The sequence below is a fragment of the Lepidochelys olivacea genome (assembly GCF_965140295.1).
Source record: "Lepidochelys olivacea isolate rLepOli2 genome assembly, chromosome: 10".
Lineage (NCBI taxonomy): Eukaryota > Metazoa > Chordata > Testudines > Cheloniidae > Lepidochelys > Lepidochelys olivacea.
The window spans coordinates 16404561-16420729 of NC_140420.1; the positions used below are offsets into that span (position 1 = coordinate 16404561).

The window sequence follows — 16169 nt, forward strand, 5'->3', positions numbered from 1 at the left end:
AGCTGAATAGATACTGATATGCTTATAAGAAATACAGTACTAGCTACAACAGAGAGGAACAAGCAGGAAATATAGGCTTTATTTTGCTTTAAATTTTATTTGCTGAGCTAAACAGCTTTAACCCATAAAAAAGCATGAGCAATAATCCCCCTGAGCTGTACCGAAAATAACTCTGCAAAATCAGGGAGTTGCAGGAATTTTTGGCCCTTCGCAGCCATCTGACCTTTGTTCTGAACGAACTGGCAGCCTGCTAAGCCAGTATCTACAGTCTGCTATGGGGCTTGATGGTCCAGATCATCACACATATTTTGCACTAGCTTGGTCCTAAGACTAAAGTGGAGCTCTAATGCTTGGCTCGACTGGAATTTCTAAATGGCAATTTCGCTTACTCCTTAAATATAAATGCCTCTTTTTTTCAGCATGTGTAGACACGGACCCAATTCTGCAGTCCTTACTCATGTGTGAATCAGAAAGATCCTGACTACACTACAAAGCTAAGCATGTGTAAATGTGGTTATGGAACAGTTGTGGCCTAGCCTTATTATAACATATATCCTGTTCCTACCCATGTGGATGAAAAAAAAAATAACGTTATGTTATTATTACTATTCAAAATTATTTGTATTATGGTAGGGTCTAGGAAGCCCTAGGCATGGCCCAGGACCCCATTGTGCTAGGCACTGTACAAACACAGAAAAAAAGACAGTCCCTGCACCAAACAGCTTGCAATCTAAGTATAAGACAAGAGAAAACAGGTGGATACAAACCAATGGAAGAGCACAAGGAAATAATGAGACCTTGTTATAGATAACAATGTTTAAACCCTGGTAGAAAGCCTAGGATAAGATATGGTTCTCTAACATGGTTATAACACGTATTTTCTATCCACTTAGCATCTAATGCAGAGAATTTCCAAGAAGTCTCCCACCATATGGCTAACACCAATGCAGCTCCCTAAGTGCTAGCAACGATGGGAGCACTAGCCTAGACGAGCTGCTAGTGTCTATACCACTGTATTGTCTAACTCTGAGGTCTAGAGGACCATCCCTAAGCCATGTCTACTCTAGCTCTACCACCACTGCTACCGCGGGTAAAGCTGCACCTCTGAGCGATTTCCTGAAAGATGCCAGTACAGACAAGGCCATAGACAGGAACAAGCCATACTGTAACATGGTTTGGCCATACCATGTGTCCCAGCCATGTCTCAATATGGTTATTTCTGTAGAGTCCATGGATTATAACATCAAGCACAATATGAAATTGCAAGTACTGTGTTACAGTGAAAACACAAATCTGACAAAGCCACAAAGCAGAACTTCCTATGCAATGTTAAAGTAGCACTTATTTTACTTTGTGAGGCAGAAACCATCCCAATTTATGGTAATTGCAGAAGTGGCTTTTGTTTTGTTGCACTTTTTCCCCACCCAAAAGAAAAGTACCACGCTTACCAGACACTCCTGTACTTTCTGTAGGACTGTATTCTTTTTGTGCGAGTCTAGAATCATAAGATCCAGTTCAGTCTTCCCCAGACTTATCAGGAAAGGGACACACGAAGTGCCTGAAATGGATTCCAGATACTGAGCACTGGAGAAGGAGTTACAAAAAAACAACAACACTTAGTTTGTAAAGCTGGATTTCAGCTCAACCTAGTACTGCATGTGAAGTGAGAGGGCCACATTCAGAGACGGGTAAATTGGCATAACTTACATACTGAGGAGCTAGAAAAAGGTGTAAGTTAAAGTAGTCTCCACTTACACAGAGGGAGCTGGAACAATTTTTATAGTGGGGGTGCTCAGAGCCATTGAACCAAACTGTAAACCCTGTATATAATGGAAACCACTTCAAGCCAGAGGGTGCGGCAGCAACCCCAGCACCCCTACTTCCAGTACCTATGCTTACGCCTTCTTCCAGCTCTTCAGCATGTAAGTCAACTTATCTTCCCTTAAACAATGCCAGAGTGGGCATAAGCAGCTCTGAGGCAATCTGAGTTTAAGGGAGTTGAACTCAGGGGTTCTCAACCTTCTTCTTTCTGAAGCACCCCCACGACATGCTATAAAAACTCTATGTCCCACCTGTGCCACAACTGTTTTTCTGCATATAAAAGCTAGGACTTGTGCTAGAGGGTAGTAAGCAGGGCAACTGTCTGGGACCTCATGCCATAGGGGGTCCCCGCGAAGCTAAGTTGCTCAGGCTTCATCCCCAAGTGGCAGGGCTCAGAGCCCTGGGCTTCGGCTTTCAGCCCTGGGCCCCAGCAAGTCTAATGCCAGCCCTGCTTTGCAGACTCCCTAAAACCTGCTCTCCCGGGGGGCCCCGGATCCCTGGTTGAGAACCACTGGTCTAACTTACATGTGGCTTCTGAATTTGGCCCACAATTATAAACTTATTACCACATTCAAGCAGCACTGTTCATATCCTTCTCTGTAAAGGGGTTCTATGAAGTGGTGTTGTAGGTTCTTTGAGATATTTTGATTATATCTAGAGAGGAATTTGAACTAGACCCCTGGATAGGAGCTCTCCAGAACATTGGGGAAGTTCAGACCGCATCTGTACTTGGTGGTTGGTCCAGTTCTCTAGAATGGGCCAAACCAAACTCCTGGATTTGAGCGCTCTTGAACTCTGGGGAAGTTTGGATCCCAATTTGAACATTGTAGCTTGGACCACTCTCTCATTATAAAACTTACATTTGAGGGGTTACATCAGTAACACAGGGAAGATCACAACCGAAAAGTAGGTGTGTGCATGTTCCTATATGCCAGTATCTTATCCTGAGCTGAACTTTTGCAGGTCATTATTCCAAAATGTAAATTAATCCCTGTAGGTATTTTGGAAGCCTCTCCTCAAAGTCAGACACAGGTTAAGCAGTTACTGTCTGTGAACATTAACTTTCTTTAACAAAAATACCTCCCCAAAACTCAAATATGCCTTCTTACCTACAAGAAATGAAGTGTGTGTGTGTGTGGGGGGGGGGGAATAATATACTGTTAACTCAAGGTGTACATCAAAGTCACCATGTGAGCTTTTCCTGGTCAGCCTTGTCCTTCCCTCTCCCTCTCTTTTCATCAGTTCTGCTTGACCCTCACTTATTGTCATGTCAAATCTAGATTGTGTGCTTTCTGGGACAGGGATTATGTCCACACTCTCATCTCTACCCATCTCAGTACTTCACATCTTCCCCAATCCCAGGACAGAAAGAGCACACCAGATCAGAAGACTTTCTTCATGAAAGGAAGGCCAGCAGGCCTTGTTCTTGTTTTAGGAACTTTGTTTCTCATCTGAGATTCCGGAACCCAGTCCTCAGCCCATCAGTGGAGATACCTAATTACCTGCACTGCAGGGGTGCATAAAATATCCTGTTCGGTTTCCCTTCCCTTTGTGTTACTTTCTGCTCCCTTATTTTCTCCTATAATATCTCTCACTTTCTTGGCTTTTCATTAGCTCTTGAAATCAACTGCAACAAATCAGCACAGTGAGTTGAAATGACCACAACCCTGCCCTGTCTAAGGAAAAAAGGCCCAACCAAATGACATCTCTGACTGGAGTGTGAGCCAGGATCCAAGCACCAGGTGTTGTGGTTGACTTGCCAGCCAAAGCATCCATTCGTAACCCTGGTGTAGATGTGCAGGCTCAGGTTGGAGCGCAGGCTTTAGAAACCTGCAAGGTGGGAGGGTCCCAGAGCTTCGGTTGCAAACTGAGCCCTGGAACGTTTACACTGCCAATGAAACAGCCTTGAGGCCAGAGCCATGCAAGCCTGAGTCAGCTGGCATGGGCCAGCTGCAGGTGTTGCAGTGTAGACATACTGTATTGCAAGAGGAACGAGCGCTGCTGTTGTCAAAGGACTTGTCTCCTCCTCATTTTTATTTTATTTAGAAATGGGTAAGACAAATGCATGAACATAAAGGTTATAGAAGGTTTCCACACTGGCAGCTCTCTTTACTGGTTACTCATTATATAGTGTAAAAGAATGGGTGCAGGCTCTGAAAAGACTCCTGGGTTGGCAGAGGGATTGCTGGAGAGCAATGCAAGCCTACCACAATCACCCTGTCAGGAGTAGTGCGTGACACCGCTAGAGACTCAAATTGCTGACCACTGACAGGCCACAGAGACAAGTTTGAGAACCACTAATCTGCTGTGCTCCCAGTCTCTCCCTATGCTGGAGCAAAGGACCAAACATCATCCAGTTTTGATTTCCCATATGGCAATGTGCTGTGCTATCTAGACAACTGGGCTCACTAAGAAGCTTTACTACATAACGACCATTGTGATAAAGTCAGAATACATTCCAAAGTCACCCTTTGCAAGTGAACTCCTCAAAGGTAGTTTTTAATTTATTTTATAAAATAAAATGCAAGTATGTAGCAGAGCTTGACAGCACTACCAATGCAGGCATGGCCAACACAGCTAAGTGAACAGAATATTTTATGGGGGGGCGGAAATACTCCTGTAAACTGTTAACACAAAAACAATAAATCCTCCAGCTGGCACCTTTTAGAGGACTATAAAGTAAATATAGCTTCAAAAACGTACAATAGAGGCGAGCATTTCTCATCTCTCTAATGAGTCAAGATGCAGTGGGTGGATTACTGATAAGAATTTTTGGAACATGTCACTCTTTTACAATGGTCTAAGAAGGGCTGCCAAATGAAACCAAAGTTATGTGGTTTTCCATCTGAGTGGCAGACAGCCTTTTAGAATTGAATCCAATCCCAAAGCTATACCAGCCATGCTCTCCAAATGTTTCTGTTCTCTGAATGAGCAGTCCTTTGAAGCCAAGAGCATCAGAGTATACCAGCTGTTTCTGATGGAATAGAAGAAGATGCAGCATAAGGGGGTCTCTGTCAGACATTCCTGGTACCAGAGTTTATTCAAACATTTCCATCAAAAGTTTTTTTCCCCTGATAGAAAGCCCTCTTTCAATCAAAAGGAATGACTTACATTTAAATCAGAAATTTTAGTTCTTCATTACACATTTCATGGGTGGGAGGAAGGAAGGGAGAAATGAACCACTGATTTTTTCACCCTGCTCTTCCCCCGCCCCCCAGAGAGAGAGAGAGAGTTTTCCCAGCAGGACAAACAGAAATGTTTTGAAAAATTAAAAAATCTTTTTTTTTTAAATTTGTCACAAAATTCCATTTCACTGAAAATTTCAAATGAAATTAAAAAATTCGTTTTTCAAATTTTTCCATGAGGCATACTGAACTCCGCCACCCCCCAACAGCTCTACTTGGTAAGTTAGGCATCACAAAATGTCTGTATCTTTAAACAAAAAATAAACAAACAAATGTAAGTGAATTTAGCAACTATGAAAGGTGATGAACTGAAAGGCCTAGAGAATTAAGTCCTCTGTTCATCCATAGAGCAGGTAGAGTGCAAGCTGTCCACACAATACCCTGTCAATGTGCCTCAGTCCTGCCTGGAGAGAGACCGCTTCAAAAGGGTGAGAAGGCAATTTAGTCTTTATAACAGTCCTCCATGTACCAATAAATTCCAAGTGTTATGGTTCTCATGAAGTGAATGGAACCAGGGATTAAAATTGACTTGTTTCACACAAATCCCTTAACACACATCAAATGGTAACAACTTTTGGTTGATACTGATTTGGCTGGAATCAGGACTTACGTATAAAACTATCATTTGCTTGAGTCATACACTTTTCTGGCACTAAATGGTTAAGTAAAAAAAGCTGTTGAGGATTAAATGGAACATACTGCCATGCATACTACAAGAAGAACTTACGGAAGCACTGATAAGAGGAAGGGAGGGATAGATGTGTTGGAGGTTTTCCAAAATTTCCAAGCCAAACAGTTAACCTGAAAACAAAATATTTAGAATCTTAGGCACTTATGAATTCTGAGGAAGAATGCAGATATGGTGTTTATTACATTTTAAAAATGAGCATATGTAGGATTATGCTTATCCTCAGAGAGTTTTTTCATGTACACAATTTCTGCAAAGTTGTTTGTAGCTTCCTCTTCCTGTGTGCCAGAGATGAAAAGGCCCATGCTTGGGTGCATATCAGGGTTTGTATGAGTTTTAAATAGATTATTCATGAATTAGCTCCAAATCAAGAATGAACTGCAGAAATTATTCTGCAATTAATTCTTGAACAGCAAATTAAATAGTGAAATTTGAATCTGTTAATGGACAGTTCACACAGAAGATTTGAAATTCCCTGAAAAAAAATTATGAATTCACCCTGCCCTGATCACCCTACAGTTTGTGTATTAGATTATGTATATAGAAAAATATACACACACTATTATGATTCCAATTTTACCTGATATGGAGAAAGCAACTGGAGATTCTTTTCAAAGAATCTGAAATTATTTAGAAAAGAGTCGGTGTTCATACGCTCAATCTGCTGGCACGTTACTCCTTTCACCAACTGCCCTATACTGATAGAGAGAACATTGCATGATCTCATGAATTTGTTAGCATGCTTCAGGGCAGAGGATCTTCATCTCTTTCACTCTACAGACCAAATCCCAAGAAAGAACCTCTTCTGGACCCCTCTTCATTCCTCCCCACCTCCTTGTGCTCTCCTCTTAATTTTACCTCCCGCTCCCGCTCCCCCCCGCCTCTTTGTGTCCTCTTCATTTCATCTCCCCTCCCCACCTCCTGCCTCTTCATGGCCTTCTCTGATAACGAATCATTAAAGCCATCGGAAAGCAGAGCGGAGCCTAAACTAAAAAGTGTTGATCAAGATCTTTGGGGGTCTTTTCATATATGTTTTGAGCTTAAGGGCTCCTCTTTATGAGAAAGATGAAGGGGCTTGGGGTCCCATGAGATGAAAGGTGTTATATAAAGTAAAATATTTTGAGAGTTATAGAAGACTGTTTGCTTCATTGCCACCTGATGATAAAATGAGGCTTCAAATGCATTTAACCTGGGTGTGAAACAGTGAGACTAGTATCCATACCTTAAGAGGTCAGCAGGAGCTGTTGTTTTCTTAGACAATAATTCATACAGAAACAAGGCCTGAAATTAAAAATACATGACAGTGCATCCTGGGTAATTTGTATGATAGCTCAATGAAATACTGTAGTATCTTTCTTATGAATTTTAAAGGCATTAAACATGATTGTGAGGCCCCAGCCCTGCAACCCCTATTCACAGGAATAGTCATTATCACTGACTTAAGTGATGGCATGTAGGTTAAACGACAGTGATCATGATACCTCTATGTATAGACCACAGGATTGATTTCAAATGCAAGTGGCAATTACACAACGTGCAGAAAGAAGAAATATGTGGCAGAATCTTGACAAGCTGTGTGCCTATTATATTAAAGAACAGTTTATCCTTATATAAAAATTCCTTATAATGCTGACCAGGTCAGTGAGACCTTTGGTTGTGAGTGTCCTCAAAGCATATTTGGATTGATTCTTTCCTTCTACCCATATTCTCCAATCTCATTCTGAATATATGCTTTTCCATCTCTACTCTCTTCCCATTCTCCAGTAAGCATCAGAACACACCTCTGAAAATGGAGTAGGAAGGGAAAACAACAGTAATGACAACTTTTTTGGTATTGGGGAAACGTGGCCTGGGATCCTAATCAAGAGAGGAGCCCCTTTAAAAATTAAAAAAATTGCCTTTGAAGTGTTTCACTGTGTTTTAGAGGAAATCTGTTTTTTGTATTTATAAAGGCATCAATCACAGCTGAAATGGAAATACGATAACTACTCAATACCTGGCTCTTTCGTAATTCCTTTTCTTTTACTATTGAAGAGTTAAAACCGGTTTCCTTCCATAAATCAGAAAGACATACTTCTTTAAAAAATGCTCCTTGTATATCTGTGACTGCTGAAGAAAGCTCTCTAGATGCAAGCATCTAATAAAGAGGAAAAAAGACATGGGACTTAGAGCTTATTTCCAGATTCATAGGATTTGACTAAATTCTTTCAATTCAATGTAATATGCCTTAAGAGACTGCAGGTAAAGAGTTACTTCATTACTCAAAATTAACATGTACTGAATGACAGAGAGTAAAGTACATAACTTTTTAAGTGTGTTTGGCGTTTGAGAGGAAAACAGAATACAAATAGGAGGTAATTATTTCAGCCAACAATTAAGCCAAAATCCACATGTAATTGACAGTATTTAGAAAAAATCATGTTCTGCATACAAGGTCATTGTGCTTTGGTGTAGATGGAGAGGGGGATTAAGAATTTATTATTACCTTAGTGAGGATACCTTGTTGTTGTGCAGGTGATAAATCAGAAGCATACTGGGATAAGGTGCCTCTAATAACTTGAAAGAGCTCCTTTGGATTCATGTTGTAGAATGATGGAGTACTAATTCCAGTCACCAAAGAACCCATTTGACTAATATTATAAAATGATAAAACCTATCCAGAGAGCAGAGGAAACAAAAGGGGGAGTTTACAAATCCACATATAGCAGAAATCTTTAAAGTAAAATTTCAGAACCATTCATATTAGATGTGCAATATACGTTTCTTGGCTAAAATTCATCTTTCAACATCCTACTCTTTGGAATGGAGAGCCTCCAGTAATAGTTTTAACATTTCTTAAAGTTCAGCTAATTGTGGCAGCAACTCAGAACTGAAAGTAAAATTGTGTACTAAAAATGCACATTCTTCCTATATCAAGTGGTATCTTAGGCACTATATTTTCCTATTGTGTGTTAAAACACTGTTTAAACAGAATTTTCTGATCAGCTCTGTCAATGACAGAATTACAGAAATCTTGCACTGAAAATAAATTACAGAGTAAAACTCTGGATTCCAAACTTTTCAAAATCAACAGTTGCAGTTGAAAAAAAGGTTGCTGCACTTCGTTTTTATCAAATGTGATAAAGTTGTATCAGAAAAACCCAAATGTACCTTTTCGTAAGTGAGGTATTTGCTGGATAAAATCATAATTTGGCTTTTTGCCCATCCAGAGACTTGGTTTAATGTTGAAATAGCATTATGCACGGCTTCAGGTGACAAAGAGTCCAGCTGACTTGAAGTCAATCCAATCACCGCGTCTGACAGAGACCCAAGGGTATCATTCAAGGTCTGGTTTTGCATGGCAATGTCTAGGAGTTGAGCTTTGAGCTACACCAAGAAAAGGCAGATGCAGAGCATGAATTGTATTTAAGAGCAGGGAAGCTTGCCAACAGTTAATTTCCATTGTTACCTAAACATTATCAGGGGTTGTTTGACTAACCATCAGCACCAGAAGCAAGCATTTAGCAAGAAGCCACTTCACAAAAATCCTGAAGTAGACCCACAAATGGCAAATAAATATGAAGAGTGAGGAAACAGGCTAAGAGGACTAAATGCTGTTAAAAGCGTCAGTGGGCTTTTATCTTTTGCATTACTTATTCAAGTACTTTTCTATGTATTTCTTGGAGGTCAGTGATTTGTCACTCTTTTCTTGTTGGATTCTAAAGATGAAATTTATCCTAGCTAGGGGAGGGTGGGAAACATATTAGCTGGGATAGTTCATGCAAGAGTGAACAAATACGCACCTTATAAACATCAGCCTGGAAGCCTCTTAGTTGATTGCATTTCATCATTTGATGAAGTAAAACCTGTGCCACAATGGCATCCATTTGTTCCATATTATCATAAAAACAAACCAACAAGCCTAACCTGTATGGGAGACCAGAAATGAGTTAGCTAACTGCAAATACATGAATCCAGCTCCTGTGCTCAAAGTCTTTAACTAGCTTCCTGATCACTTCTAGTTGTCACCAACACCTTGAATTACAATCTTTATAGCTCTGAATGGTCTGAGACCTACACTCTCTTGTACTCTGTTAAAATCAGTTGGGAAACACTTGCTGTCAGAACTTAGGTTAATGACTCAATACGTTGTAGCAGGATTCTCTCAGTTGAAGGACTCCAGTTTTGGAATCTGCTCCCTTTGGAAGGATTTTGGGTATAATCCCCACTTTAGAAAGGATGAAGGGGTGAATAGGAGTCTCTGTAGGTGTCTGATAGGCTGAGTTCCTGTTGGAATTATTAATTTAATGCTGCTGGGATTTCACTGTATTGTATAATTAATTAATGTGCTGGGCATCTAGAGTCTTGGATAGGTTTTATTTTATAATTTTAAATCTAAATAAATAAAAATCTACCATGTTTCACATCTAGCATAGCTCCCTATCCACCACACAGCCAGAGTTATGTGGCTGCCCCACTGGACGTAGATTTGTTCAACAGCAGTTGTAAGAAAATCCAGTTGATACCCAACAGAATGACTGTAGCCATTTACAATGCTCTGTTGTACTATTTACCCTCACAAGACAACCATTTTCAGAGGCGGGGAAGGCGGAGGATATTTGACATGCTATGTCAAACGTGCCTTTGTTTCCTAGCATGGGCAGAGCACACAATTGTGTGTATGGCTGCGGATTACATGCCTAATATCCTTCTGTCTTAGTCGACCCGGCAACTGAAACTATGTTAAGAACACAATAAAGTTCAAACACAGTTACTACAAGCAGGGATGTGGTATGTTTTCTGTAACTGTGATAAAGAGGGATATTTTTCTTAACTGTTTTACAAAGCTTCCCTACAGACTATTTCACTCAGCACCCTTCTGATTAAGTTTATAGCAGAGTTTCATAATATAGAAGGAAAAAAAGCTGTCCACACTGGTTAGGAAAATAGTCCCTCAACAGCAAATTGTTTAGCAATGTAACAACCCACTGTTTTAGTGGCCCAACAGAAGTCATGGGACATCATCATCAGATTAACAGGAAAATCGACAAAGTATCTATAACTGCATTTGTATAACAGTTACCATCTGATGCATTACTGCATAGCCACCAAAGGCTCCTAATCTCCCTTGGGATTAGCAGCAATAAATAATGCTACTTCTTAAAAGAGCATTTTAAATTATTAATAGAGTTAAAATGTGTAAAATAAAATAAGGGTGTTGTAAAAATGGAATATATTAAGGACTTTGGAGCGTGACATTCCTCCAGTTTGTAAGAAGTTGGCACCTTGTATGGGTAGTAAAACTATTTGTGAGGTTTCTTTTCCTCATTCTTGACACAGAAATATACATGGTGGGCCTGGTTCTCCTCTCACTTACCACCAGTGTAATTCAGGATAACTCCACTGAAGTGAATAGAGCCCCACTGGTGTAAGGAGAAAAGAATTGGAGCCATAAAGCCTATTCTTTATAAGTTTGAAAAGTCCAAGGAAACGCCTCAGGGTGCTGCAAACAATGCCAGATAGTGGTGTTTTGGGACTAACTAGGATCATTTATGTGACAAAATGTAATATAAATGTAAAGGAACAAAATGTTCTTGCAGGTGGTTCACACTGAGTATTCAAGGGAAAGGTTCGTTTTCTTTCGTATTGCTATTATTGTTAAAGTGAGTTTAGTGCTGGTTTGACAGCCCTGAAGATGGAGGTCCTCTGTTTATCAACAAAACAGCCACAAGATGGTCAACAAGGCATGCAAATGTGACTCACTGCTATACTGAGGGCACAGGCTGTCTTTATGAGTTGCTGTGGTGTGCTCAACCCCTGCTCCACCTCTCCACTACCCCCTCCCCCAAGTGCGCCCCACCCTCACTCCTCCCCTGCACCTCCTGTATGCCGCTAATCCAAGGCAGGCAGGAGGTGCTAGGGGGCGTGGGGGAGAAGCTGGTCTGCAGGGCTGCCGGTGGGTGCTGAGCACCCACTATTTTTTTGGAGCACCCACAGAGTCAGCACCTATGCCTCTGAGGGCTCACTAAAGTGGGGAGGCTAGAGCATTCTTTTAACCTATTTCCTCCTTGGCCTCTCTGCTGCAACTGGTAATGTGGGTATCAATTAATGACACTTGTGGTGGTGGTGGTGGTGGTGGCTAGTGTCATGTGATTCCCTCCTCAAAGTCTATTCTGCCATAATGCCTACAGATTGATATCATCAGGCAATGGTTAGGCAGGTGGCTAGCTGAGTCTTCTTTTCTGGTAAAAACTCATTTGTTTTATTGTAACTTCATCCTCATAACCTACCCCCCCCCACCACACACACACACTTTTTTATCCACCTGTGAAATTATGCCTGACATATAGGTTGCAGACTCTCTCAGGCAGGGAATATCTTATGTTATTTGTCTATATGATGCCTAGCACAATGGAACCCCGATTCTTGGGTGCTACTAATAACATGGACACCTGTCCACAAGGAAGCTGGAGTAAGACCATCAGGTTATTTTAGAAGCACCTTCAAAAATTCATCAGAGGGCAACAACTCTTGGTTATTACTAACCAGTGGCAGTTTTCAACCAGCAACCTAGAAGCAAAAGACTATGATGTTCTAACAATCCCATGCGGCATCCAGTCTCTCCCTTCCCTTCGCTCCACTTTGCTCCAGAAAAGCATTTTCAAAGACAGCTAAAAATGAAAGTAAGTCTTGCTTGCCTGTAGATAGTTGAAGTGTTTCTCAGATCAAATCCCGATGAGTTTATTCTTTCTAGAAAAGCTTGCGCGAGTTCTGGTGTGATGTCATACACTGTATCCAGCTGCTTTGTTGCATTATCATAGCTTATGAATAGTCTCATCTAATTAGTACAAACAAAAGCATATTATCAGGAATCTATACAAACTAAAGACATTAATATACATGTTGGATACTATAAACAATCATCTGCCTCCATTCAGATTACACAGATGGCACAAAGAGCAATTTGGATAATACAAAGTTTAAGAAGGCAAAGACCAGTAGTTCTGTATCACACCTAAATAATTTGAAATCTAATATGGGCCTGATCCTGCCTCATCTGAAGAGCTCCCGGTACAGCTCATGGAAGTTTTGATGCAGATAGATTGTGGGAAAGAGACAACGACAAGAATACACATCTTATTAAGTACTTATGAATGTTGTACATTTTTCAATTTTAAAAGAGGCAGTGGAGTGGTTCATTAACAAATGATCAACTGAACATTCGGATTTAGTTTGCAACTAAGTAATTTTAATACACATTAATCTTTCATTTTTAAGTTTGTGCTTGTGATCATTCTAGCTGTGCATCACATCATTGGATAACTGATACATCCAAACACATTTTTTTACTTACCTCATTCAGACTAATTTTCATAATTTCTTCTAATGGAAGATGGACCATATATCTTCCCAAAATCCATAGATTTTCTGCACTGACCCAGGAGGATGAATCATTTAACTCTGTTTTATACAAAAATACTCATTCAAATGTAAAGAATGTCATTGTGATTACACAAACATTATACTCTATACATCTTCATTGCTGGATAATCAAAGGATCTCTAAAATCATAACACTACTAGGTCCTGCTTTTAAAAATGGACAATGTCAGATAGTTTAAATCCATAAATGGTGGAGAGGAGATGAGTTATAACCAACATTTTACAAACACTATAATAGAAGTATATTCATTAATATTTTAAATGTCAATAAATCAGCTTTGTTTGCTTTTAAAACTTTCCACTAAGGTTTGTGCACCCATCTATTGCAACTTCGTGCTAATAATGAGAATCAGAAAGTGAAAATGACTCATCTGTCTGTACTGCCTAAACTGAACAAAATGGAAAAGTAAAAAGCAGTCTGAAGTAGCAGTTTTTCTGAAATTCAGTTTCATAATCAGATGTGTTATTTGGTAACATAGGTAAAGCACTTTATAGCTGTATATTATTAACCTGACAAGGTTCCTTTAATCGACTGATTATACGCTATGACTATACAGAACACTCTCATTGTTAACTGAACTGATATTAACCTCAGAGAAAGTAAAAAATATTTAGTACAGCCATAAATTAGGATAAAGGCTGAAGAAATACAATACTGTATTATAAGAAGAACAATCATTTGCATTTATATAGCATAATCCAAGGACCTCAAAATGTTTTACAAATAAACAATCACCACAGCCCTGGGAAATAATTATCCCCATTTAACAACTGGAAAAACTGAGGCACAGAGTAGCTAAGGCTTAAATTTTCTAAAAGTGGCTATGAATTTTGGGTGTCTCAATATTTGCGTGCTCAGCTTGACACTTCTGGGGCCTGATCTGCAGAGATACTGATCACCCACAACCCTAGTTGATTTCTATTAATAGTAATGAATACACTTGAGGAAGTTTTCAACATCTCTGAAAAATCAGGCCACAGGTTTCTCAAACTGAGGCATCCAAAATTAGTGGGCATTTTTGAAAACACAGCTCTTAAGTGACTGCCTTATGATGGCTGACATGGTGAAAGAGTTCAGAATAGACTCCAAAAGTCCTTGTGTCCAGTCACTTGCTTTCATCATTAAACTATACTATCTCCCACGACCAAGCACATTAAGAGACAGAAAGGGAGAGAGAGAAGAGGAAAGAGAGGGGGAAGGAATTTTCACAATGTTAAGATCCTGACTGCACCGTTTAATAGAAGAGGAAACTTGCTTTTGGCAACACTGGAGTTTAGGGTCCCTGGAACCTTTTTTTGTTCTTTAAAAAGCAGGCAGAAAATATAAAACACATCAGCACCTGTTTTTGTAAAAGCCACCAGAGTTTTTCATCTTTTGAGAGGTTGGTATTTTTAATAGGAAAGAAATGAGAATTAGCTGAGTTACTTAGAAACAAATCTCTAGTCTAGAGAGACGTTTTTGAAACATTAAAACAACGCGTCATCTCATGTTGATCCTATGACCTTGGCACAATTGGGCAGGAAGACATGCTGTTATGAAATAGCTCTCTGCTTTTCCACAGGCACAACAAATATACAAATGAGGAAATATCTGTAACAAAAACTAGCAAAAATGTCGGGAAGGCAGCCTACTACATAACATAGATATGTGGTATGTTTCAAGATCCTTGCATTGCTGAGTTGCAGTGGAAGGAGGGGATACTGCAGATGGGTGTGAAAGCTCCCTGCTTCCTGTTGTCTTCATACTGTTCCTAATCCATAATGGTCATGGGAGCAAGCAAGAGACCATGACAACCAAGACCATTTGCCAATGCTAGAACTCTTAGGTGGGGCACTGTAACTTTCAGTTACTTCTTGGCTGTATAGTCACTTGTTAATTAAGGGAGGATGTGTTTGTATTTAACGCACAAATATGGAAGTAAGAAGATCTAGACTCTTTACAACTCTGGCTCAGACTTGCTGTGGGCAAGTAATATACCTGTTTCTCAATCTGTAAAATGGTGCTAATCAGAGGTGAAAGTAAGCCAGTACGGTATGCCGGTAAGAAAGAGGCCGCCGGTACAGGCTGGTACACAGCTGACGTTAAAGCGCTGCCATGGCAGTGCTATTAGCACTGTACTGGCAGGGCCACCAACTGATGGGCGGGGGGGGGGCAGTTACCCCAGGGCCTGGCGGTTTAAAAGGGCCCAGGGCTCCTGGCAGCGGCCGGAGCCTTGGGCCCTTTAAATTTCTCCCAGCCACCACTGCCGCTACCATGGCAGCCGAGAGAGCCCTGAGCAGCGCAGGCTGGGCAGCACTGAAGGGCTGGCTGGGTGAGTCTGGCCCCAGCCCCGCCCCTTCCGCCCGAGGCTCTGCCCCTTCCGAGGGCCCAGAGCCACCACCCCACCTTCCCCAGGAGCCCAGCCGCCTTGCATACCAGTAAGTCCTTTAAGGTACTTTCACCCCTGGTGTTAATACCTACCTATTTCTCAGGGGTGTCTGAGGCTCATTCATTGTCAATATTTACAGATTACTCTGATATCTTTAGATGGAAGATTGCACAGGAGCTTGATCCTACTCCACTGAAGTCACTGGGCATTTTGCCATTGATTTCAATGGGAAGAGGATCAAACCCTGGAAGAGCAAATTGCTACTATTACTCGGGTGACCAGACAGCAAATGTGAAAAATTGGGACAGGGCTGGGGGGAAATAGGAGCCTATATAAGAAAAAGACCCAAAAATCAGGACTGTCCCTTTAAAATCGGGACATCTGGTCACCCGAACTATTACTACTAAAGGGCTGCTAATGTGGTTAATGAAGTGTAAGTGCCTTCCTGATGTCTTGTTGCTGTTGCTTTGGTGCCCCCTAGTGGAACGTGTGCTGTACTGTTGGGCCCTGGAATAAGCACCTCATCCACAGGAGATAAACAGCTGCGAAAGGCATATAAAATTGGGAAGGAGGTACATTTATTTTACTTTGCTTTTAATTTTGTAATTTCTCTGAATGAGCCAGTGCCCCAGTGGTAGAACCCTCATAGCCTCCTGTTGTGTTTAAAAACATGGTAGCTAACATT

The 16169-nt window shown here is 40.7% G+C and overlaps 1 protein-coding gene across 1 annotated transcript in view; it reads right to left on the reverse strand.

The window, feature by feature from the left end:
• The window catches only part of OTOA (otoancorin), a 59564-nt gene that overhangs the window by 32877 nt on the left and 10518 nt on the right, over positions 1-16169 (reverse strand). Inside the window, exons 10-19 of the mRNA XM_084641810.1 lie at positions 13028-13134; positions 12372-12511; positions 9477-9600; positions 8845-9060; positions 8180-8347; positions 7691-7831; positions 6917-6975; positions 6275-6392; positions 5734-5807; positions 1449-1584 (exon numbers count right to left, since the gene is read on the reverse strand). Coding sequence (XP_084497936.1) covers positions 1449-1584; positions 5734-5807; positions 6275-6392; positions 6917-6975; positions 7691-7831; positions 8180-8347; positions 8845-9060; positions 9477-9600; positions 12372-12511; positions 13028-13134 — 1283 coding nt within the window. The remainder of the gene's footprint in view (positions 1-1448; positions 1585-5733; positions 5808-6274; positions 6393-6916; positions 6976-7690; positions 7832-8179; positions 8348-8844; positions 9061-9476; positions 9601-12371; positions 12512-13027; positions 13135-16169) is intronic.